The sequence below is a fragment of the Poecilia mexicana genome, unplaced genomic scaffold, assembly GCF_051168715.1.
Source record: "Poecilia mexicana isolate PSO_F unplaced genomic scaffold, ASM5116871v1 scaffold_21, whole genome shotgun sequence".
In the NCBI taxonomy this organism is placed as follows: Eukaryota; Metazoa; Chordata; class Actinopteri; order Cyprinodontiformes; family Poeciliidae; genus Poecilia; species Poecilia mexicana.
This window is the reverse complement of record NW_028263390.1, coordinates 9,543,833-9,567,701: the sequence shown is the minus strand read 5'-3', so window position 1 is coordinate 9,567,701 and position 23,869 is coordinate 9,543,833. Positions and strand designations below refer to the sequence as shown.

At 41.1% G+C, this 23,869-nt stretch overlaps 2 protein-coding genes across 5 annotated transcripts in view; both read left to right on the top strand.

Moving 5' to 3' along the window:
* The first annotated feature begins 362 nt into the window (after positions 1 to 362).
* vps18 (VPS18 core subunit of CORVET and HOPS complexes) lies at positions 363 to 7,280 on the top strand. The gene is made up of 9 exons (XM_014996139.2): positions 363 to 760; positions 885 to 1,026; positions 1,202 to 1,293; positions 1,792 to 2,042; positions 2,157 to 2,510; positions 3,232 to 4,494; positions 5,025 to 5,234; positions 5,438 to 5,674; positions 6,531 to 7,280. The coding sequence occupies exons 1-9, from the start codon at positions 658 to 660 to the stop codon at positions 6,825 to 6,827; spliced, it is 2,949 nt and encodes a 982-aa protein (XP_014851625.2). The 5' UTR covers positions 363 to 657; the 3' UTR covers positions 6,828 to 7,280.
* A 1,326-nt stretch (positions 7,281 to 8,606) lies between these two features.
* Positions 8,607 to 23,869, top strand: part of ino80 (INO80 complex ATPase subunit) — a 40,948-nt gene continuing 25,685 nt past the window's right edge. Inside the window, exons 1-25 of one of the 4 annotated variants that reach the window (XM_088002233.1) lie at positions 8,607 to 8,810; positions 11,464 to 11,528; positions 11,657 to 11,845; positions 11,922 to 12,076; positions 12,181 to 12,248; positions 12,506 to 12,652; positions 12,737 to 12,854; positions 12,951 to 13,153; positions 13,273 to 13,326; positions 13,432 to 13,635; positions 13,836 to 14,040; positions 14,242 to 14,309; positions 14,401 to 14,622; positions 15,671 to 15,751; positions 16,204 to 16,299; positions 17,811 to 17,870; positions 18,669 to 18,811; positions 19,273 to 19,357; positions 19,440 to 19,557; positions 19,666 to 19,751; positions 21,017 to 21,184; positions 21,363 to 21,496; positions 21,954 to 22,021; positions 22,102 to 22,195; positions 22,334 to 22,535. In XM_088002233.1, coding sequence (XP_087858359.1) covers positions 11,697 to 11,845; positions 11,922 to 12,076; positions 12,181 to 12,248; positions 12,506 to 12,652; positions 12,737 to 12,854; positions 12,951 to 13,153; positions 13,273 to 13,326; positions 13,432 to 13,635; positions 13,836 to 14,040; positions 14,242 to 14,309; positions 14,401 to 14,622; positions 15,671 to 15,751; positions 16,204 to 16,299; positions 17,811 to 17,870; positions 18,669 to 18,811; positions 19,273 to 19,357; positions 19,440 to 19,557; positions 19,666 to 19,751; positions 21,017 to 21,184; positions 21,363 to 21,496; positions 21,954 to 22,021; positions 22,102 to 22,195; positions 22,334 to 22,535 — 2,928 coding nt within the window. In that variant the 5' untranslated portion in view covers positions 8,607 to 8,810; positions 11,464 to 11,528; positions 11,657 to 11,696. Of the gene's footprint in view, positions 8,811 to 11,463; positions 11,529 to 11,656; positions 11,846 to 11,921; positions 12,077 to 12,177; positions 12,249 to 12,505; positions 12,653 to 12,736; positions 12,855 to 12,950; positions 13,154 to 13,272; positions 13,327 to 13,431; positions 13,636 to 13,835; positions 14,041 to 14,241; positions 14,310 to 14,400; positions 14,623 to 15,670; positions 15,752 to 16,203; positions 16,300 to 17,810; positions 17,871 to 18,668; positions 18,812 to 19,272; positions 19,358 to 19,439; positions 19,558 to 19,665; positions 19,752 to 21,016; positions 21,185 to 21,362; positions 21,497 to 21,953; positions 22,022 to 22,101; positions 22,196 to 22,333; positions 22,536 to 23,869 lie in introns of all 4 variants that reach the window. The other 3 variants (XM_088002232.1, XM_088002231.1, XM_088002230.1) reach the window with 3 other exon arrangements.

The following is a 23,869-nucleotide window of genomic DNA, read 5'->3' as shown; positions in this document are numbered from 1 at the left end:
TCCTGCTTCAGTTTTATTTATACGCCATGTTGTGTTGACTAAGCACAGAAAACCCTCCACAATGCTTGAAGTTTTTGATTGTAATGTGACAAAATGTTAAAAAAGTTGTGAACATTTTTGCAAAGCACCCTAAAAGTCCTTAAATTGACCTTTATTTGGCTTACAGTCAGATTCAGATACGTAAAAAAAGAGATATCTGCACATTATACACAAATCATATACATAACTTCATATTATCATATTAGATATTACACTTAAAGCTTTTCTAGCTTTGTATTTTAATATCTCAATACATACTATTCTAATCTGAACTCAGTGCGCCCTCTGTTGGTTCAAGACAGCACTACAACCACAGTGATCACATGATTCCCCGATCACCTGACTCTGAGGTTTCGCCTTGTGTTGTGCAGTCGGAAGCTATTTTGGCTGCTATTTTTGCACGAATTATTTAAACGTACTTTCCTCAATGCCTTTGAAGTTTACGTGAAAATTTTGCAGCCTGTTGTGCGTATTTATTTTAGACACAAATTGAGAAATAGGTTAGCTGAACATTTAATTGTGTATGTTGCCAAAGCTAGCTAGCTAGCTAGCTAATGTTGACCATCTGATTTAGTAATTTGCAGGGCGTAAAATAAGTGTTCCTCTGCTCATTTCATTATGGCTTCTATTCTTGATGAGTATGAGGACTCTCAAAACATCAGGCAAAGTTCTCAGCAACACAGCCGCCTGAGCTCTGCCAACATCGGGCTAACACATTCAGGTAAGGTTTCCATGCTCTCTCTTTAGCTAACGAGGAACCAGTGAATTAAAGAGCATTGCATTGCAAAACTACGTTCAAATCAAGGCCTGCAAAGTTGAAACGCTGCTCTCTTCTTCTACCCAAGGCTTTGTGAATGTCAGACTGGAGGAAGAAAAGCCAATATTCAACAAACAGAGGATTGACTTTACTCCACCTGAGAGGATAAATCACTTGGCAGTCTGCAACAACCAGCTCTGCATGAGTCTGGGAAAAGACACGTTGTTGAGGTAAAAAGTCCTTCTTTTTTAAAAATCGGTGGGGTTCTGCGATGTTTTCATTTAATTATTTTAAAACAAAGGCTATATATTTTTTTTGTGATTATTCAAGGTGTTCTGCTGATATTTGTCAGTTATTTGCCATCCCAGTCAAGCTTTTGACAGTAATGTTTTCGGTTCTGTTCAGGATTGACTTGGCAAAACCAGATCAACTCAATCAAACCGAATTAGGAAGGAAAGAGGACAGCAAAGTGTACAAGCTGTTCCTGGACCCGACAGGTAAAATTTTAAAATACACACGAATATATGGTCATATAAAACAAGTGGTCGAAAAGAATTCTGAACCCTTGTACTTGTTAAACATTTTGTCCAATTAAAAGCACACATAATACATTTTATTGGAAATTTGTGCAATAATGCACCACGGACAAGTGCATAATTGTGTCCTTATATTATAAGATATTCATACCTTTTTACAAGCAGAATTGGTGCATTTGTGTTTAGCCCCAATTACTCCAAAGATCCAGAAAAGACCTTCACCAAAGATTTTTGCTTATTATCTTTGTTGTCGTTACTGCCTAGCTATAAAAAAAGGCAAGTTATTACCTCACTAGACCTTTCTGCACTTTATTCTCGTTTTTCAGATGTGTTGTTATTCCAAACGCAAACGCACAAGCTTCACACACACCATCATTTATCACAGTATCGTGACAGTGGTATGATTACGAGATGCATAAAAACAACTACTAAATCCTCCTCTGTATTTTCCGTCCGCAGGCTCCCATCTGCTGATCAGCCTGAATACCAGCGAGTGTCTGTACCTCAACAGGAACACCCAGAAGGTGCGCAGTCTGTCCCGCTGGAGAGGCCACCTCATCGAGAGCGTGGGCTGGAACAAGCTGCTGGGCAACGAGACCAGCACAGGGCCCATCCTGGTTGGCACCAGTCAGGGGATCATCTTTGAAGCGGAGATCTCTGCGAACGAGGGCAGCCTGTTCAATACCAACCCGGATCAGTACTTCAGACAGGTAAGTGTTGGATTGAAGTTTCCCTTTTGTTTTTTTGGGTTTTTTTGCAAATGTTTATATTATTTATTCTTCTTGCATGTGACTAAATGCTTACTTGATTTTGCCCTGTGGCAGGTTCACTACCTGGAAGAGGATGGCAGGCCTGCACCAGTCTGCTGCTTGGAAATAGAGCGAAGCCCAGAAAACAAGTACTTCATCATCGCCACCACCCGCAAGCGCCTGTTCCAGTTTGTGGGTAAGGTGGCCGAGGGGTCGGAGCAGCAAGGTCTCAGCACCATCTTCAGTCAGAACCAGGACCTGCTGCCCAGTTTCCAGGAGTTCCCAGCCAACATGGGATACAGTGAGATTACCTTCTACACAGCAAAACTTAGGAACTTCCCCAAAGCGTTTGCCTGGATGATGGGTAATGGCGTTCTCTATGGCCAGCTGGACTACGTCCGGCCCGATTCCCTGCTGAGTGACGTCCAGGTAAATATCTGTTAGACGGCTTTACCTGTTAAAGATTAAAGGCTCCCACATACATGACTGTCGAAATTGGTTGTCGTCGACGTAGACGCGCGTTGAAAATTTCAAAAATAATTTTGTCTGCCTGCCGAACTCGACGCCAGGCCCTGGTCGAACTATTCCAGAAGAACTTTGTGCGAACTGTTGTCTGATTGATCAGAAGTTTGTTGCCGTGTTTTATGGGGAAATGCGTTCAGTCAGCAAAGTTGATATTTTCCTTCAACTCGTTCACTTTCCCTATCTGGTTTTTGTATCGGCAGGACACATGAATACTTTTGAGGAACGTTTAACTTGTGAGGAATTATGTGCATTTGTGAAATTCTTCACTATATGAAGCTGACTTCTATATAGTGATATATAGAAGTCATATATTGGTAAATGGTTAACTGCCGGAGACTGTCAGTAGAAATGTGTGGCGGTAACTCTGTGACAGTTTCATAAAAGCAAAATAGAGGATACAGGGAGAGAGGGGGAACCATGACGTATACAGAAAGGGGAGGGGTCTACCCACACTGGTCTGCCCCGTTGTCTGAAAGGTGTGCCCAAATATGAACGTACTGAATCCATGCGACTGCGCATCGCCTGTTCAGCTTCAGATGAAGTATGTGGGGGGCCTTAACTTTGGTCATTCTCACATTTCTCTGCAACAAACCTTCTGCTAATCTGTTCTCTTACCACCAATCAGGTATGGGAATACACACCGGATATTGACATTAGCCAGAACAAACCCATCTCCATTGTGCTGACACAGTTCCACTTCCTGCTGCTGCTTCATGACCGAATAAAGGCGATCTGCACTCTGAACGGACAGGTGGTGTATGAGGACGTGTTCCCAGATAAATTTGGCCCCCTTAAGAGAATGATCAAAGATCCGATTGGCGGGTTGGTATGGATCTACACGGAGCGAGCAGTCTTCCGATATCACATCCAGCGCGAGTCTAGGGACGTCTGGCAGATGTACATGAGCATGAACAAGTTTGACCTCGCCAAGGAGTACTGCCGCGACCGGCCCGAGTGCATGGACATGGTGCTGGCTAAGGAGGCCGAGTACTGCTTCCAGAACAAGAGATACCTGGAAAGCGCCAAGTGCTACGCACTCACTCAGAACTACTTCGAAGAGATAGCGCTCAAGTTCATCGAAGCGAAACAAGAAGAAGCGTTGAAGGAGTTCTTGCTGAAGAAACTGAACAATCTGAAACAAAGCGAGAGAACGCAGATCACCTTGCTGGTCACCTGGCTGACCGAGCTCTACCTGAACCGACTCGGGCAGCTGGAGAGTGACGACAACACCCTCATCTTCCAGGAAACCCGAGACGAGTTCCGCCAGTTCCTGAGCAGCTCCAAGCACAGGGACTGCCTGTTCAACAACCGCGGCACCATTTACGACCTGCTGGCCAGCCACGGCAACGTGGACGACATGGTTTACTTCTCGGTCGTCATGCAGGACTACGAGAGGGTCATATCCCACTACTGCCAGCACGACAACTTCAGTGCGGCCCTGGACGTGCTCGCCAAGCACTGCGACGAAAAGCTCTTCTATAAGTTCTCGCCGGTCCTCATGCAGCACATTCCCAAGAACGTGGTGAATGCGTGGATCCAGATGGGCAAGAGGCTGGACCCGAAGAAGCTCATCCCGGCTCTGATGAACTACAGCCAGATGGGCAGCACCCAGCAGATCAACGAGACCATCCGCTACATGGAGTTCTGTGTTTACGAGCTGAATGTCACTGAGGAAGCCATTCATAACTACTTGCTGTCACTTTATGCAAAGTACAAGCCAGACTCTCTATTGCAGTATCTCAGACAGGCGGGTACTCACCCCTCAGAGATCCACTATGACCTGAAGTATGCACTCAGGCTGTGTGCGGAGCATGGCTTTCTTCAGGCCTGTGTGCTGGTTTATAGAATAATGGAACTGCACGAGGAGGCAGTGGATCTGGCTTTACAGGTAAGTGATGCTCCTTCGTGGTTTGTTAAAGGGGGCTTGTTATATAAAATTCACTTGCTGCACTTTCTTGTACTTCCATTGGGGTCTCAACTGTTTCTAATAACAGCCCAAGCACTTTAAAAAAAACACCCAAGTCTTTTGTTGTTGACTTACAATGAAGAAACCACTTGATGCATTCTTGTTGGTCGTGCATGAGGCTCCACTTTTGCTTTTCAAAGATGTACATAATTACATATTGGTTTGCAGTCATTTTCATGTGCAAGTGTAAATGTTGAATTGGGGGGCGTGGCCAGCAGCAGCTTATTTGAATTTAAAGAGACAAGAGTCTGTGGAACTGAACTGATCAGAAAATCTCAATATTTAAGGATGATTTTGTGAAAAAAATTAAATGAATGTGTTTTGTACAGCCGATAGACTTATCAGAACCTGTTCAAGGAAGCATAATAGGTCACCTTTAATGCTCGTACAGCAAGTTCCATTTCTTCACATGCTTTGAATGTGGTTTTAGAAAGGTTTTCTCTTGTCTATAGGTTGACGTGGACTTGGCCAAGTCCTGCGCAGATCTGCCCGAGGACGACGAGGAGATGAGGAAAAAACTTTGGCTGAAGATCGCCAGGCATGTGGTGCAGGAGGAGAAGGATGTGAAGAAAGCCATGAACTGTCTGTCCAGCTGCAACTTGCTCAAGATCGAAGACATCTTGCCTTTCTTTCCAGATTTTGTCACCATTGACCACTTTAAGGTCCTCATTCATGATGATTTGAACATTGTAACAACAAAACCAATTCTGTGTGAATATAAGGTGTGATTTTAAGAAATGATCAGCTTCCATGAGATGTGGCTGATATGAGAGTATATTTAGGAGCTTTGCTTACAATCCTTTTAAAATATCACAATGTTGAATATATTTGTTTTGTTTTAGAAATGCAATCCTTTTTTTTTCAGGAGGCAATCTGCAGCTCCCTGGAGGAGTACAACAAGCACATCGAGGAGCTGAAGCAGGAAATGGAGGAAGCCACAGAGAGTGCTAAACGAATCAGGGAAGACATCCAGGAAATGAGGAATAAGTACGGCGTTGTGGACTCCCAAGAAAAGTGTGCAGCATGTGACTTCCCGTTACTCAACAGACCCTTCTATTTGTTTCTGTGTGGACACATGTTCCATAACGACTGCCTGTTTCAGGTAAAAACAGGTCTAAACTTCCTGTTTTTCCAGCTGTAGAAATGCTTTATACCAGTGGTTCCCAAACTTTTTCTTCTGCGCCCCCCCAGTGGTTTCCAAACATTTTCTGTGCCCCCCCCCTATGGATTACAAATGGCTGTCTGGTTGAAACGATGCGTGTGACGGGGGGGCGGCAGGGGGCATCGACTTTTTTGGGGCAAAATGAATGTACGTAGCTGAAAATAGACACCAACATCGGTAGCCTACAAGCTACTTGTTAACAAGCTTAAGGTTCTGTATTGATATTATCTAGTCATCTTTTAGCTAACATTACCTGCATCCAACAGCTTTACTCAACACAGTCGGTTAGTTTGGAGGGAAAAACTGTGAAAAGTTCTTTGCGTTTTGCTGGTTTGCTGCCGTGATTCTAACACAAACCTACGTAGCTCCGCCCAGCAGCAGCAGGTCTCCTTCACAGGTGGAAACCCAGCGCGAGCGTCGTAGCGCTCATGTTGCGTTTAAAGGCGGCTCGGAAAAACAGGTTACAACATGTTAACAACGGATTAAACAGTTTTAACTGCTGATAAAAGTGACAGAGGACACAAATATGGGAAGTGTGGAAGCCTTTACTGTATCAAATTGACATAGGTAAATAGGTTCTAAGGTAAAAACCCAGCGCATACAGTGTTCATGTTTTTTTTTTTTTTCATCCAGACGGCTTCCCGCGCCCCCCCTATGGGGCGCGCCCCACAGTTTGGGAACCTTTTGCTTTATACGAAGGCTTTATAAACTGAGAGATCTTTAACTTTAACCAGTAACGTTAATATAGCAACCAAGACGTGATTTCTTTTGCGTATTTTGTTTTCCTACCATATAGGAAGTGACCCCTCACCTCTCAGCCTTCAAGCAGAATCGCCTGGAAGAGCTCCAGAAGAAACTGGCTGCTACAACACAGTCCTCTAAATCTCGCCACCGTCCCACTCAAAAGGAGGAAGGGGACACGGCGAGTCTGGGAAAGGGCGTCGGGGCAACGAGCCGTGAGCAGATCGTATCGGACATCGATGACATCGTTGCATCTGAGTGCGTGTACTGTGGCGAACTGATGATCAAATCCATCGACAAGCCTTTCATTGACCCGCAGAAATTTGAACAGGACAAATCCAGCTGGCTGTGAAGGCATCTGTTTGAAAACGAAGATGCAAAAGCCTTTCTTTTTTTGTCTGTGAAACCCGTAGGACCAAGGAACTCCGTAGAAAACGATATTTGCCTGATTGCCTGTTGGTAGTGCCTATTCTGATTTACAGAATCCTTCTTATTTTGCTGTCAGTCTGATGGAACAAACTTTGCACTTTGTATATAAGTATTTAAAGAGCGATCGTCAAGAACTGACTTTGTGAAAGATGATGCAAGACAATGTAATATAAAATATTTGCAGTCAGTACAGTACATTGCATAAATGTGACAATAACTGCAGATGTCACCAAGTTTTAGCTTTTAGCATTACGTTGGGTGGTTGTTTGGCACTTAAAACATAACACACAACAGCATCTCTGTTTGTTCTGTTTCTTGGTCTGTAATAATTTACTATCCAGTAACTGTGGAAAATAAACTGTTACTTCATATTAAAGCCATTTTGGGATTGAATTGCTGTAACATCAAGACTTGGGTTTTGAGGTAGAAAAAATTTGGTTTAAAACTGATGAAATATTCAGACTCGTTTTAGGCTGAGGGTACAAAATTAAATGCACATCAATGTGGCTATAGAGGGAAATCTCTGTAGATGTGAAAGCACAGTATGAGCAGCAGATTAAGGCAAATATCCAGAAGTGTTTGGTTTTGAGCTCAAGTTTGTAAAATTATAAGTTACTTAAATCTGAAAGTAAATTGTACTGTCTAGATACCTAAAACATGAGCGCTCTTCTTAAATTGTACTTATATTTAAGGAAAATGGTTAAATGACAAGCAATAACTTGTTTTCTCCAACATAAAAGTTATTGCATATTTATAACAAGCTGTATAATTAGTTGGATCACACCTGCAAGACTTTTCCAGTTCATGTCATGGATATATCATGCTAGTAGACACACAGTGTTTGCAACTTGTTTTTGTGTGTGTGTGTGTGTGTGTGTGTGTGTATATATATATATATATATATATATATATATATATATAAATTTTTGTGTGGGGAATACTTAAAAAAACAGTTTTAAGCTATTCTTAAAATAGAAATATCTTTATGAAATTCGTAGTTAAGTTTATCTTAATTTGTTAATGTGCGCTTACGTTATTCGCTAGCTTCCACTGGTATGCCTTTGTGCCCATTTTGTATAAAAAAGTTTTTTCACCTCAGACATTATGAAATATTCCCTGCGACGCACAGAAACAAATTACTTTTTGGAGATGCATCAAAAGTTTATCTGTATAAAATTTTATTACATCTGTATAAAAATTTATCTTTTGAACTGAATATAATAAATTTAAAGATTAATGCATCCAGTCAGCCATAATCACAACAAATGTAAGATTTGTTGTGTTTTCTGGGAACAAGCATATTGTACATTACAGTTATAGAAATGAAAGACACGTTGCTTTATTTTACTATAGAATACTATGGAGGTTTTTTTTATTATTTTATTTCTTATTTTAAAGCAAAATCCGGTTTATTCCCTCTACCCTAAAAATTCTTAAACGTTGCTGCCTCATCTTACCAAAAACGGAGTTCCCTTGTGGTGACGAAAGACGTAGTTCGGCAATCTTCGCAGAAAGCAGACACTATCAATCGAGATCGGAAATTCATCGTCGTGCTTGTATTATGCATATTTATACGACTTGCAATGTCATATGTGAGAGTAATATAACATTTTTTAACCGTAAAGAAATCTTGCTATTTTTTTTTGGTTGCTGGTGTTGGCTCAAAGATACCGGTTGACTCTCGTCTCTCTATCTGGTATTGATTAAAGCGCCTGCTCCTTGCTGTAACCTGGCCATGGCGTCGTGTCTCTGCTCTCTCAGTAACAGAAAGTGGCCGCCTCTCTGCTGCTGCTGCCGACTCAAAGCTCACAGACTCGCTTGGTGCCTCAAACCGCCATTTTGGAGCCACAGAACCGAGAGTCGGCAGCAGCGACGAGAGGGACCGGAGGGGGGACACGGGGCTGAGGTGAGAGACTCCGCGGTGGTTGTTATGGCGAAGGAGCAATGGGGAAGATGGCCAGGAGGGAGAAAGAATTAAAAGATGGGGATCGTGCATACACCAGGCAGCCGAGCCTCTGCTATTACCCGCTGCAAGGGTACGAGAGGCGCGGGCGGTGGGCCTCGGTGTCGTAACAGCAAGCAAGCCAACAAATTATTATTAAACTGATATATCTTTATACATTGTTTAGGCTGGGAGGTGGTGGCCTTAAAGAGACAGAACCAGTTTGAATACTTCATATTTATGGCGTGAGACGATGTCCTCGTCAGAACTCCTTCGTTTCTGATAAGCTAGCCAGCTAGCATTTCTGATAATAAACCACGTTAAAAATGATACAACAAACAGTTGTCTAATTACATTTGGTGGCTACTGAAGGAATCTACCAATATTGACTTGAATATTAGGGCTGGTTTAATAAACAGCTGTCAGCGCATGTGTGCACCAGCACCTTGACCCCTTTCTATAACTGATCGGAGCCAGCTAACGGTCGTTAGCTTGTATGCTAACCGTCCGAAGGTTAGCTAGCAAGAGGAGCCCTCCATCAGCGCTCGTCTGGATGTGCTTCTCTATAACGAAATATGACAGACAAATAGTAATGATAAAACACATTTCTGCATTCTAAAAACAACAAAGCCTGTCTTTATTTTAATTAAATTTTTAACACTTCTAAAGCAAACCAAACATGCCAATTCACATTACAATTGGCAATTCTTGCTTATTTTTATCCTCACATACAAACGCACACACACAATATAGCATGTAAAAAATATTTGTGCCCTTCTCAGTTATTGTAAAAAGCTATATTGACATCACTGGATTCAAACACTGACCCCTCTTCAATTTTTGACTAAAGTCTGTCACTGATCTTTCCTGCCACTGCCATAGATTCTTTACCTTAGATTCAAGTTGGGACTCTTACAGCGTAACTCAAAATTATTTGTTCTAGGCATTAGACATTTTTTAGTTAAGTTAAAAGAATAATTTAAATATTTATCTGTATCTACAGATCCTCAGACAAAACAGAACAATTTTACAGATAGGATAATAGTATGACCAATTTAACAGAATTAGCCAGGGTTACAAAGGTTATATAACTCATGAGCTACACCTGTATCTCATAATGGGTTGGCAAGTTTGATCAAATATTTATTTAGAGTCTATGCTTCAAAACATATCTTGTTTTTTATAAATGGAATGCCTTTGTTATACCCTCTGTCCATATCTTAATTGTTGGAACATTCTTATTCTTCCATAATGTGAGCATTTATTTGTTTTTTCCCCCTGCTGTTATGAGACAATAGGAAATTGTGATCCAGTTTTGGTTAATGTATGTGAGGTTTCAGATACTCCAAGAATAATAAGGAGTCACAACTTCCATAATTTGAGACGTTACATGAGCCAGAAATGTAAAGGCTTTATCGCTGAGGCCCTGTAGAACAGCAAGGAATTTGGGAGTGCCAATCCTCCTGAAATTTTGGACCGCATAAATGTATTTTGCTTATTTTATGAGCTATACATGCTCTCAAAAATGGAGTCATTAAAGAGTCCAAATGTTTAATAAAAACCTTTTGAGCAGATCAAGGTATATTTCCAGAAACATATTAAAGTGTCCTCCAATTACCAATTCGTCTGTAAAATATAAAACTATATATATATACACACACACACACATACACACACACACACAGGAGTTTCCATATTAAAAGCACATATCTTCACTAATGTAATGCAGGTGCTATGAACTACTATAACTTAGCAACAAGGACTAACATAAGTAATTGGATTAACTGAGATGAAGTGATCATTGAATTGATGGTCAACTAATTTAGCAGTTACTCATTAACTAGTGTGTACAGACTGAAAAAAGTAAAAAAAAAAAAAAAAACTACATATTTGTAAATATGTTCTATTTACAAATATGGCCTAGTTTTAGGCCATATTGGCCTAGTTTTAGCTTCACTTGGTTCAAATTAAGTAAAACAAACAAAAAAAATCTACTGCTATCCAATTACATAATCCAAAAAGTAATCACCACTTGATGTTAAGTGAAGCAGAAAGGGCTGAGCTTTCCACATTTTCATGTTAGAAGTATTATTTAGCAGCTACCTGGATGCATCCTTTGCTACTAAGGATCAAGTATACACCAAAGGAATGCTGTTATTGCATTTTATACAATAAAACAATTGGATTATTTCTATTTTCATATATATACGTATATTTTACTTTTAATATTGTAGGACATACAATATTAAGTAAATGAAAAGTCTTGTCAGATTAATCATCACAATAATCAATAGAATAAACGATTACGAAAATAATTGTTAGTTGCTTTCCTAATAGTTCGCATGGTCTTTTCACAAGAATTCACTTCTTTACTTCCTCCATTTCATAAAATTAGAGAAACTGTGCTGCTAAGCAATAATACAGCAGGGCTGTCAAACTCATTTTCATTTTGAGCCATATCAACATCACACATGTCCTCTAAGTTGTGGCAGAATTAAACTGTTAGAATTTAAGTAAATAACTTTCTCCGCACTTTGTGGAGTACGTGTAACATGATGCATGTTACACGTACATGCATCACGTGTAAGAGAAAATGATTGGATTTCTTCTTTTCTAGACTCTTTCACCTTTGTGAGGTAATTCATCTTGGACTCAAGAGGAATGCCATTTCTTTCCCAAAAGGTAAAGATCCTCTGTGGCCTTGTGCATGGATTATGTGCTTCTAGAATACTGCGCATCCTGGAATTAGCCTCTTGGCCCCCCTCCAGTCGTGTATAACTTACTCATCTTCAGTGTGTGCATTTCTTCAGTAAAGGGTTCTGCCCTGCTGGGCGGAGGAGTAAGTGCTGCATGGCGTCAGGGCAAGATGGCCGCCAGGAGGACAGGACGCCGGGGCTCTCTGGCCTGGCCAAGCCTCTCTACCTGCAGCGCTTGGAAAGATCTCTGAAGTTGGACAGTTTCCTGCGACAAACCGCTTCCATCTTTAACAGAGACATAAGGTATAGAGAAGAGGAGGGGGATGTCACAGGGACGGACTGCAGATCAGTGCACTTAAGTTTCGTGTTGTTACTGTAGCGACGATAGCGATGACAGCGACGGCGCTTTGGGGACGGGCCTTTCCCTGGACGCCTCCAACCAACACGCAGCGTTGTCGGTGAAGACTGAGCCATGCGAGCAAGAAGATGCGCTGTCAGACTGCAAACCCCTTAACGGAGTACTGCAAGGCAAAGGTAAGAGGACGTTCAGAGACGAGATGTTTTTCTCCTGCACAAACCTCACTGCATCACGTTTATTTATAAAACATGACATTCTTCCCCTCGCTTCAATCCAGCAGACCAAAAGGCCGACAAAACGAATCTCTACAATTTTTCAAAGTTGAAAAAGAACAGGAAATGGCTCAAGGTAATGACAGCCGCTTTCTTTTAAGCATGTAAACATATTACACAAATGACCAGTTAATATATAGTTAACTATATTATAATTAACATTCAATAAACAACTATTTGATAGTTTATTAGTGAAGGATTGCCATATATAGCTTAACAATCTGGTATTTACAGTTAATAACTACTTGAAGTGCTGCTCCCATTTTTTTTTAAATTGGCTTATTTTGAACCATTTGCATTCCGTTTTAGCCTCCTTTCTTGTGTATCCTGCAGAACATCCTCCTGAGTGACGACACCACAGACTCTGACGCAGAGTCCGACGACGCTAACTTCAGTTTGTCTCGGGAGGAGCTCCACGACATGCTTCGGTTACACCGCTACAATCGGCAGCATCAGAGCAAGTTCTACTCCGACCGAGAGGTGCCGGCGACCGGGATCCATGCTAAGAGTCCCGCCCACTTAGGAGTTCCCCCTTCTGATCATTTTGTGCATCTCTCTGTGCAGCTCTGTCAGTATCAGTACTACAGCACAGGACTCCTGTCAAGTCACGATCCTTTCTATGAGCAGCAGCGCCACCTGGGAGCGAAGAAAAAGAAAATTAAAGATGAGAAGAAAATCAAAGGTAAGGGAAGATGTTGATGATGTTGGTGCTAAAAAGCATAAAAATATTCCACGTTTTTCTTTTTTTTTATTTTTTATTTTTGTTGTTTTTGTTTAGCAAAATTAAAGAAAGTGAAGAAGAAAAAGAAAAGAGGAGAAGAATTTCTCAACGAGGAGCGTCCGTACATCACCAAGGTGTTTGCAAAGTTTTCCCACGATGCTCCACTGCCCATGGTGAAGAAAAAGCATCTCACTGTTGAACAGCTGAACGCACGGCGGCGTAAACTGTGGCTCACCATCGCTAAAAAGGAGATCCCTAAGGTCAGTGTGTAAGAACCAAGGGACAAACCCGCATTTGCTCTACGATTGTGGACAAAATATGACCTGAAGATTGTTTTTTGCCCTTAATAACCTTTTATTTTTCTTCATCTTTATTACAGTCTTTCAAGCAGAAGACGTCTGCCAAAAACGTAGTACTCACCAACGCTAAAAAAGTAAGTCAACTTCACAGACAACTACATGCTTAAAATAAACTTTTACTGACGTCGTCAAGTCATTTTACGGCTCTGAGCGTTAACAGCTGCTTGGTGTTATTCCAGCTGGCCCACCAGTGCATGCGAGAGGTCCGGCGTGCCGCCATCCAGGCTCAGAAGAACTGCAAAGAGACGCTGCCCCGCGCGCGGCGCCTCACCAAGGAGATGATGCTCTACTGGAAGAAATATGACAAAGTGGAAAAAGAGCACAGGAAGAGAGCCGAGAAGGAAGCTCTGGAGCAGCGGAAACTCGACGAAGAGATGAGAGAGGTGGGTCACTACTGGGTCGATGTGGCTGGAGACGTCAGAACGGGGTTTCTACACAGTCTGGACAAGGCTTTCAATTGGATTAAACTATTTTCTGACTAAAAAGGACTAAGAATGAGATTTGTACAGCAAAGGGATTGAATTTTGACATGAAAAATGTTCTTTTACAATCTTGGATGGACTGACGTTTACTCCCTCCGCAGGCTAAACGTCAGCAGCGCAAGCTGAACTTTCTGATCACTCAGACGGAGCTGTACGCTCACTTCATGAGCGGCAAGGCCAGCATGGGGACACCGGGAGGGGACACGACGCAGGAGGACATTTTGCGAAAGCTCGAAGACAATTCGTCACAGAGACAAATCGATGTGGGGGGAGGCGTGATGGTCAATGTTGGACAGGAGGATTATGGTATGATAAGCAGCTTGAGGAATTTATTTGATTTATTAGACAAACGCAGTGAGGCAATCGTAAAAAAAAAAACAAAAAAAAAACATACCAAATTTCCAGCTTTACTTTGTTTTGTTCAACCAATACCGTATGTGATCAGTAAAAACTTCATATTGAATTTGATTCTAATCGTTTATATCAAATGATTTTATGTGCTTACAGACAGCGAATTCTACAAATCGCAGGCCCTGAGGAATGCTAGAGAAGCTTATCAGATTCACCAAGAGAGAGTAAGCTGATATCCCTCCATCAATGGAGATTCTGTCATCGCCTACAGAAAAGAAGAACTCTTAAATATGCCTCTGTCGTCTCTTCATGTAGACAAGGATGTTTGACGAAGAGGCCAAAGACAGCCGCAGTGCCTCTCTGCATGTTGCGGGCAGCATGTCCTCAGGACTGGCCTCTGGGTTTGGAGAGAGCTACAGTCTGTCAAACCCCTCCATCCAAGCAGGCGAGGACATTCCTCAGCCCACCATTTTCAACGGAAAACTCAAGGGTTATCAGCTCAAAGGCATGAACTGGCTGGCCAACCTCTATGAACAGGTAAGTTAGACTGTCTCTCTCAGTAAAAACTTGACTGGGAAACTGAAAGCTTTTATTTATTTATTTATTTTTTTATTAAGTTTTTGGAGTATTGTTTTGTGTTTTTGGTTTCCTAATCGCATCATTAGCATTAGCCTAAAAATGTAATCGGGCCTCAAATAGTTTTTTTTATTTTTTATTTTTTTTAAAGTTTCATCTAGGGGCAGCTACTAAAGGCTGAGTCTCTCCAAGCATGGTCTGGGTCTGTTCTCACCAGTATGACTTCACATGATGAATTATCCTTTAAAAAAAAAAAAAAGTATACCTCGAAGATGAATTGTAAAGAAAACAAACCTTTGGTCTTTCAGCAGCAATATTCTGAAATATTGCAGAAGGTTTTGGGAAGTGTGAAAAAAGAAAGGGGGGAAAAAAAATCGTCAGATACTGAGTCTAGCTACACAGTCCGCAGAAGAGATGTAAAGCGAAACCTTATTACACAAGATGGAAACCATAAACAAAAACACTGCAGAGGTTTTCTGGGCACGGCCTCGTCTCGGATTGTTAGAAGGACATGTGTTGTGTGGTGAGCTGAGTCAGCGTTTCAGCTCGCCTCAGGGGAAAATGGATTCCATGTTTCCGATTTAAACGTTATAATGTTGAAAAAGCGCTACGTGTGTTCTGATCTGGCATCACAGTCAGGGTTTGAGAACAACGAAAATCCAAAACACACTTTTCAGATAAAAAAAAAAAAAGTACTTTTTTTTTTTTTTATTTTTTTTTTACTTCACAATTTTGTTGCTGTGAAGGTTGCGAAATGAGAAATGCGGAAAAACTTAAAGCGCTGCAAACACTCTTGCACATTGGTAGCTTTTCTGTCTGTATTACTAAAAGAATCAAGTGTTTAGATGAGAGTGCGTGGTCAGCGTACATCAAAAAACACAAACTTTAAGGTGTTTTTGTTGTGCAATCCTTGCTTTGTATAATTTTTTTGGCAAACCATAAAATTACGCTATTAAACGCCCACATGGAGTAATTTAGCTCTCCGTTTGTTTTCTTCTCTTTGCCACAGGGGATTAATGGAATCTTGGCTGATGAAATGGGACTTGGGAAGACGGTTCAAAGCATCGCCCTGCTGGCCCACCTAGCGGAGGTGAGAGAGAGAGGACTGGGTCAAAGGGGCAACGGGCTCATTTACACCTCTCCTCCATAACATGCTGGAATTTTATCTCGTCTCCATTGTTTTTCACTCGTGGAAACATCTACCGGGCTGCCTCTTTGTGCACCTGCTTCCTCTAAAGAGTTCCTGGTTTGCAACTCTGCTTTTTTTTTTTTTTTTTTGCAGGTGCTGGAACATTTGACTGCATAAGTAAATATGTCAGATTTCACACATGTGAATAGTGAAATTGCCAGCTTTAGTCTCTTTCCTCTTAAGAAGGGAAGAAGTGGTAATCAAAGGTTGTATGCGGCTTGTTTAGATCGATGACAGAAAGACGCGCGCTGCGTTCCTCGTAGGACTTCCTGTTTTTCGGGTCTCACTTTCAACCGCATACGCAAAGACCACCTGGTGTGGCGGCTGATGAGGTCTCCTCTTTTCCCCCGCAGAGAGACAACATCTGGGGTCCGTTCCTGATCATCTCTCCGGCGTCCACGCTCAACAACTGGCACCAGGAGTTCAGCCGCTTTGTGCCCAAATTCAAGGTGGGAATCTGTAAATGCCGACCGAATGCGGCAACGGAAACACCCGCAGAAAACGTTCCTCTTTGAAACCTTTCTCTTTTTTTTCTGTTCCTCTTCTCTATTTATGTGTCAAAAATGTAAAACTGGTTGATTTTTTTTTTTGTACTACAAACATCCATTAGGGGACAGTATTGTAACATAATACTTTTTTTACTCAATAGAAGGCTATTTTGAATTTTTAAGATTTTTTTTTTTTAACTAATCTTTTCGCATAGCATAGCTGGCCTTTCTGGCCTTTGGATGAATGTACTTGCCAATGTTTTCATAACCCTTAACCCTTTTTTTCTCTTTTTCTTTTTTTCATTTTTTCCTCTTTGCAAGCACAAATCTGAATGTAACTTAGCTGTATTTTACTTGATAGACCAACACCAAGCAGTGCATAATCATGAAGTTAGAAACAAAAGGATACATGGATGTTAAAAAAAAATTCTAATTGTTTTCAACACTTTTGTTCCTCTGATACCCCCAAACAAAAGTGAGGGACATTGTCTTCAAACATCGCCGAAATGCTAAGCGAAGTTCAAACGTGTGTAATTTAATCTCAGCATAAATACCTTTGTAAGGCACTTAATATTAGCTGTAAGTTGGCTCACACACACACACACACACACACACACACACACACACACACACACACACACACACACACACACACACATGTTTGTGTTGCTATCTTTGTGGGGACTTTCCATTGACTTCCATTCATTTCTACAGCCTAAACCTTACCTTTACCCTTTTCCTTACCCTAACCATCACATACCTAACCCTGACCCTAACCAAAACTCAATTCATACCTTAGCCCTAACTCTGACCCCTGACCCAAAAACAGGGTTTCCCCTCGTGGGGACCAGGCTCCGGTCCCCACGAGGAGCAACTGGTCCCCACAACGTAGCATATGTCAGGAAAATCGTCCCCACAAGGTATTACAAACAAATGCACACACGCACACACACACGCGCGCGCACACACACACAGACACACACACACACACACACACACACACACACAAAATGTCTTTGTTATCCTTAGCATTCAGCATGCTTTATCATTAATTCTGGAAGCGAATCAGTTCCAGTTTGTTTTGCTAATGGGGTGCAAAAAGACCCCATTACACAATCTGAAGATAAGCTTCCTGAGCTGTGAGAGCAAAGCTGACCGAAAACAATGGAATGACAGCTGGTGTTGAGTTATGTAGCGACATTTACATCTTTTCACATCATGTTCTACATCAGGAGGTTCGCCTGTGATTTACGGCGAGTGCTGTACCCTGAATGTTTCCCCTGTGAACATCCCTGGTGTTTGTTTGTTTTTTTTCTTTCTCTCGCTGATCATCGTAGCCGTGAAGGGTTTAGAGGAGGGCGGTTTCTGGGCGAGTAGATTAACTCTGCGATTATTTTGATCAGCGCAAATTCGCCGATAACAGCTGACGCAGCTTTTTGCGTTTTGTCACGTTGCTGATTTGTGTCCCGCAGGTGCTGCCGTACTGGGGGAACCCCCACGACCGCAAAGTTATCCGGAAATTTTGGAGCCAGGTACAAATAAGATTACACTGAATATATGGAGTGTTATTTATTTTGGTAAAATAAGTAGCACTTAAAATCAAGATTGTCTGGTCCTGAAGTCTGAAGGTTACAGGTAGTAAGAGACCAAAGTGGACTCCCACTGTTTTAAAACAACCTAAATGTGGAGAAAAGTAAAAAAGCTCATATTAGTTCATGAGAATAGTATTTTATTAATTAGTTATTTTGTTTATCTATTTATTTTTACATAGGGACCATTAATAATTCATACAGAAAATGGAGGTAGGAGGCGATCCGCCACCAGTAACTTATTTTACATGGAATCTGGTGAAACATTTCCTGTGCCTAATCATGAACACTATTATATTAATTTTTACACTGCCTTACTTTTTTAGGTAGTTACTTTGAATATAAATGGTTTAAATGTTCTGAACCCAGTTCTTGTTTCGCTCAGGAAGGTTTTTAGTGACACACTGCCTCCAACCACCATTTCCTGTGTAAATAATCTTTGGCTTCTATGTAAAAATATGGCTCAATGCAAACATGATGACTGTTTATAGGTTATTAAAATTGCATTGCATACATTAACCGGATTTTGTTGAGATGGCAGGAGTTGTCTTTGTCTTTCTCTGTTTAGCTGTTAGCTTCAGGCTAGCTAATCTGGATTTATGCTAAACGGAGATACTAAAACAGATATCTATTCAGAGACGATAACTGCTTATAATCTTTTAAGCAATAATTTTCTCTTCTGTCATTTTTCTTTCTCTTGTAGTCGGTAACCGTCTGTCTCTTTTGCCAATTCTTACTTAGAAAACACTTTATACACAAAACGCACCTTTTCACGTGGTGATCACGAGCTACCAGCTGGTAGTCCAAGATGTGAAGTACTTCCAGAGGGTCAAGTGGCAGTACATGGTTCTGGACGAGGCCCAGGCTCTGAAAAGCAGCTCCAGGTAAAGCAGATTTTTAATATGTCTGTTTTGCTACCTGTGCTAGTTATGTTGATATTTACGCTTGGCTGTTTTAAGACTCAGTCTAGCAGAGTTACGACAAAGGAGAAATTTTGATCTCTGCAAAATGAAACGATCTCTTGACATTGAAATCAAACAGAGTTTGCCAATTTATTTTTGAACTAACACTTTGTAGAGCTGATACCAAAGTTAAGCTATTCAGTGAGGTCGGCACATCATAAATCAGGCAGGATATAGATTTCAGGGACACTGTTCTTAAGCTCAAAATCGACCAAAAACATCTGGAATATGTTCCCACTGACTTCCACAGCTGTGCAGCTATGCATCATACGAGTTTTTATTGGAGACGGATCAAAATGTGCTTACTTTAAAAAATACATACTGGTGGATCGTATGTTAATACCAGTGACAAACGTGTTTGTTTGCTTTTTTTTTTTGGTTAGCGTTCGGTGGAAAATCCTCCTGCAGTTCCAGTGTCGGAACAGACTCCTGCTGACCGGGACGCCCATCCAGAACACTATGGCTGAGGTTTGTAGTGTGTATATAGACATTTAAATACATGTGTTCTTATCAGAAGTGTTAACAACGGTATGTCGTTGCTATTTCTCAGCTGTGGGCCCTGCTGCACTTCATCATGCCCACATTGTTCGATTCCCACGAAGAGTTTAACGAATGGTTCTCCAAGGACATCGAGAGCCACGCTGAGAACAAGTCTGCCATCGATGAGAGTGAGCGCAACAGAAATGTTCCTCTCAGTTTGCCATTTATACTTTTGCATGTAATATGTTGTGTGTTGTTTTTTTTTTTTTTGTTTTTTTTTTGCTTTCTCTTTTAAGATCAACTTTCCAGATTGCACATGATCCTCAAGCCGTTCATGCTGCGCAGGATCAAGAAGGACGTGGAAAATGAACTCTCAGACAAGGTAAAAAAAAACAAAAAAAACTTTTGTTTGTTTGAGCAAACCTCATGGTCAAACTATCTTTTGGATTAGTTGCAGTTCTGAACTGCCTTCAAGAAGAAGGAATGTGGGTTTTTAATTGATTAGGCATATTTTTATTGTAAAAATGCAACGAAAACTGATATATTTCTGAGATGAGTTCCGTCTAAAACTCTACGGTATAAAAGCTCATATCCTAATTGTGTGAATTATCCCCGCTCTCCACTCTTTCTGCCTCTTTGCTCACCTCGGTGACACGTAAAGTGTTGCAATAAGCCTGAGAGTGAAGCTTTTATTGGCAGATCCTCCTGATTGTATGCTGGACTCAGGGCCTCCTTCTACACACACACTTAAGCTTTGGTATGCAGAGGAATGGCAGAGTTCATCACTCCCCCACATCTGTCTTTTTTAACTTCTCCATCTCGGCGCCCACTAGCAGCCCTGCCAGCGTACTTCTCCTCCTTCTCCACACTCATTGGTCGTCTCTTGTTTTTCTGTTGATTTTTGCTTTTCCTTTCCTTCTATTATGTTTCTGCATAGTGAGGTCATTCTGGCATTTGATTATCTGCTTACCTTCAGCTTGGGATTATAATGTGGGATCCAGCTTAACAGTGCTCGGTACCTGATGGAAAAACTTATTATATAAAAATAGTAATTGTGTATAAAAGAGATTTAAACTGCTCCTTTCCTTTGCTTCTTCTCAATGGTATTGTTATATAAAACTAGTAGCAGTACTTTGAAACAGCTGTGTCCAATTCGAAGAAAGAATCACACAAACTGAGCCGGTCAGGCTAGAACCTGAAAACCAGAAAATTTGTTCTCATTAAAACAACTTTTCTTTTTTTTATAATTTTAAAATGTTTTTTTTTTTTTTGTCTGGTAACATTGTGGCTGTTTTTGATTAATATTATGACTATATTCTCATAATTGAACAAAACTTTTCTCTGTCTTACAATTCACAGAAGTTCTGATTAAAATAAAGGGCCACTTTTTTGAAAATATTTTCTGTCGTTTTTATTTTAGCAAAGAAAGCGAGCAAAAACATGTAAACATATATTTTTTAAGACATATCATGATAAACTGTGAGTCCCGTTGATGAATGCGATGGCCTGTATTGACAGTTACCAGACAGGAAACTGACACATCCAGGACCATAGCCACTTTTTACAGGTCGCCCGTCCCACCGTTACACCGCGAGAGGCCCAATGAATGTGTTGTTCAAAGCAACTTTGTCTTCTCCCGCTCTGCAGATCGAGATCCTGACCTACTGCCAGCTGACGTCCCGCCAGAGGTTGCTCTACCAGGCTCTGAGGAACAAGATCTCCATCGAGGATCTCCTCCAGTCTTCCATGGGCACGTCCCAGCAGGCCAGCAGCACCACTTCCTCGCTCATGAACCTGGTCATGCAGTTTAGGAAGGCATGTGCTGTTTGTTGCCTTTGTTTTTTTCTTTCTGTTCAGTCTCCAAAGTAAACCCAATTAAGTGAAACTACTTGACTTTTTTTTCTGCATATTTTCCTAGTTATCCACAAAATCATGTATTCACAAATTGTATTTTCAGATAGAACCACTTTTCATTGCATGGTTTTGTGTGCAGGTTTGCAACCACCCCGACCTGTTTGAGCGTCAGGAAACCCGCTCCCCTTTCCACATGTCCGTCAAGCCATACGTCATCTCCAAGTTTCTCTACCGTCATGGTCTCGTCCGCACACACAACCAGGCCAAGAACAAGTACGCTCTGCTCCACTCAGTCTTTCTAAAAAAAACCCAAACAAACCAAAAAACACCAGCTCAATCAAAGCTGCTGCTTAATTTCCAAAGTCGTTAAAAGCTAATCATTTCCTCACACATGTTTTTAGTGTCTCCACCAGTTTTTTTTCAAAACGCATATCTCAGGTTCAGTCAGATTGGATGGAAACTGTCTGTTCAAGTCTTGTCACAAAAAACCTCAGATTTAGTTCTGGACATCTCATGTGCATTATTCTATTTTGTCTTTTTCCAGCTGTAATAGTTATACTGAGCTAAAATTTCTTTTATGTTGGTCTGTCACATAAAATCCAAATCAAATTCCAGTGAATCCTGGATATCTAAGGGTGTAAATACTTTTCTAATACCTGGCATTCTGATGGTGTTGCTCCTCACACCTAGCGTCATAACCCAATCTTGTATCTGTTCTCATCTTTCTCAGATTACTACAAGTGCTGTTAACTCCTTTTTCGCCACATCACATCCAGCAGTCCCTTTTTCATAGGAAAGGTGAGCACCAAGCAGAAAACCTAAAAAAGTGGCAACAACTCCTCTCTGTGTGCGACGTCATTTGGCTGTTCTTTTCTCAGATGACGAAAAAGGAAGCTGCTTCTCCTTCTTGCGCTTTATTGACGTGTCACCAGCAGAAATGTCCAATATGATGCTGCAAGGCACCTTAGTGAGGTGAGCGTTGAAAGTCATCCGTTTGCTCGCTTGGGATTTAATCTGATGGAAGCGATTATTCTGCATCGCTTACCTTACTTTTGTTTTGGGGTTCAATGTTTGTAATTAGATGTTGTGTTTTTTGTGTCTGCCTCCCAGGTGGTTAGGTCTTTTCCTGTCCCTGAAAGCTGCTTACCGGCTCCACTATCAGCGCCTGTTCGACCCCGTCGGGGAGCATCAAGACGAAGGCGACAGAGGGGGGATACAGCACAAGAGTGTGTGTCTTTCTCACAAGGATCTGATCCTGTGGCTCAACAGACCGACCGCCTTCCCCAACACACAAACCAGTCCCGTCCTCCAGGTGAGTTAAATAAAAAAACAGAGAGACACACACGGGTTGTGAAGAAGAAAATTGTAGGTAGCTACCTTCCATTTTCTTGTGAAATGTTGAAGACATTAAACACTAAAAAAAAACATAATTAAAATGTGATTTTAAGGAGATAAAGAATCCAATATCCAATGGGAAAAATTGAAGCTGCACCAATTTCTGTTTTCGCTGATCCTTAAAACAGCCTGATCTGGTATGCAAAAGTTGCCAAGTTGACAACAGTGAGATGAAAAGTGTTAACTGTGCAACTACAGATGTGATTGTGGGCGAGTCTGTCAGTCAGCCCTCTAACACAGCAGAGCGAAACGTGACGGTGCCAGATTTTCAGACTTATGCAGATGTAGACAAGATCGGCGGGTAAGGTTGGTTCCACATGTAAGTATTGGTTGATTGCAGATCGTTCAAAATTAAGCAATAGTTGTGACTGCATGGCATAGCAACCAGAGCCCCATACACGCAAATGCTGCCCTTAAATATTCGTATTGCACTTCTTTAGGACAAAGAAATGTGATTCGTATCACTAAACGGCACACAGTAACTGTGTTTAGCCGTATTTTCAAATGTATTCTTTGGCTCAATGAAACAGCAGCAGAGAAAACAATAAAACCAGCGATCCCAAAAATCCACAGTTTAGCCTTAAAATGTCCTAAATTAGTTTTTAAACGTAAGTTGGCCTTTAATATGTTAATCACAGGTCTTAAATTTATCATGAAAGGACTATTTAACCTTGTATATTCAGTTAATGTTTTTTTGTGTGGGACTTTTCTGCCAGGCAAAAGTTTGTGTCGCACTCAGACATCCTTATTGCATTCGAAATTGTAAGCTAGCGGTTATTCACTGCTATTATACTCTAGCTGGCTAGCCAGCCTTTGGCTTCTCTCGTGGGTAAGTACAAATTTAAAGCTTGTTGGCTGAATGAAGGTTGAACACTTCTGTGAGGATATTGGTCTTAAATTCTAGTCACGATGGTCTTAAAAAGTCTTCAATTTGAGTTGGTGGAACCTGCAGCATCCCTGAAAATGGTAAATCAAAATTCCTATCATGATAAATAACAAACAATACGATAAATGCCCGGCCTTGTACTCGACAGAAATAAACTTAAAACGAGTGTAATTTTTCCCATACAAAATAACTGAAACTTAGCTCGTCTGCCAAACAACAGGCAAACGAGTCTCATAACAATGATTGGTTGTTTTGGTGGTTTGTGGGAGAGAACAAAACATTCAGTGAGGGAAAAAAAAAAGACATTGTATTGTTTTTTTTGTTTTTTTTTTGTTCCCTTAAAACAGCTTAGTAGTTTGAAATGC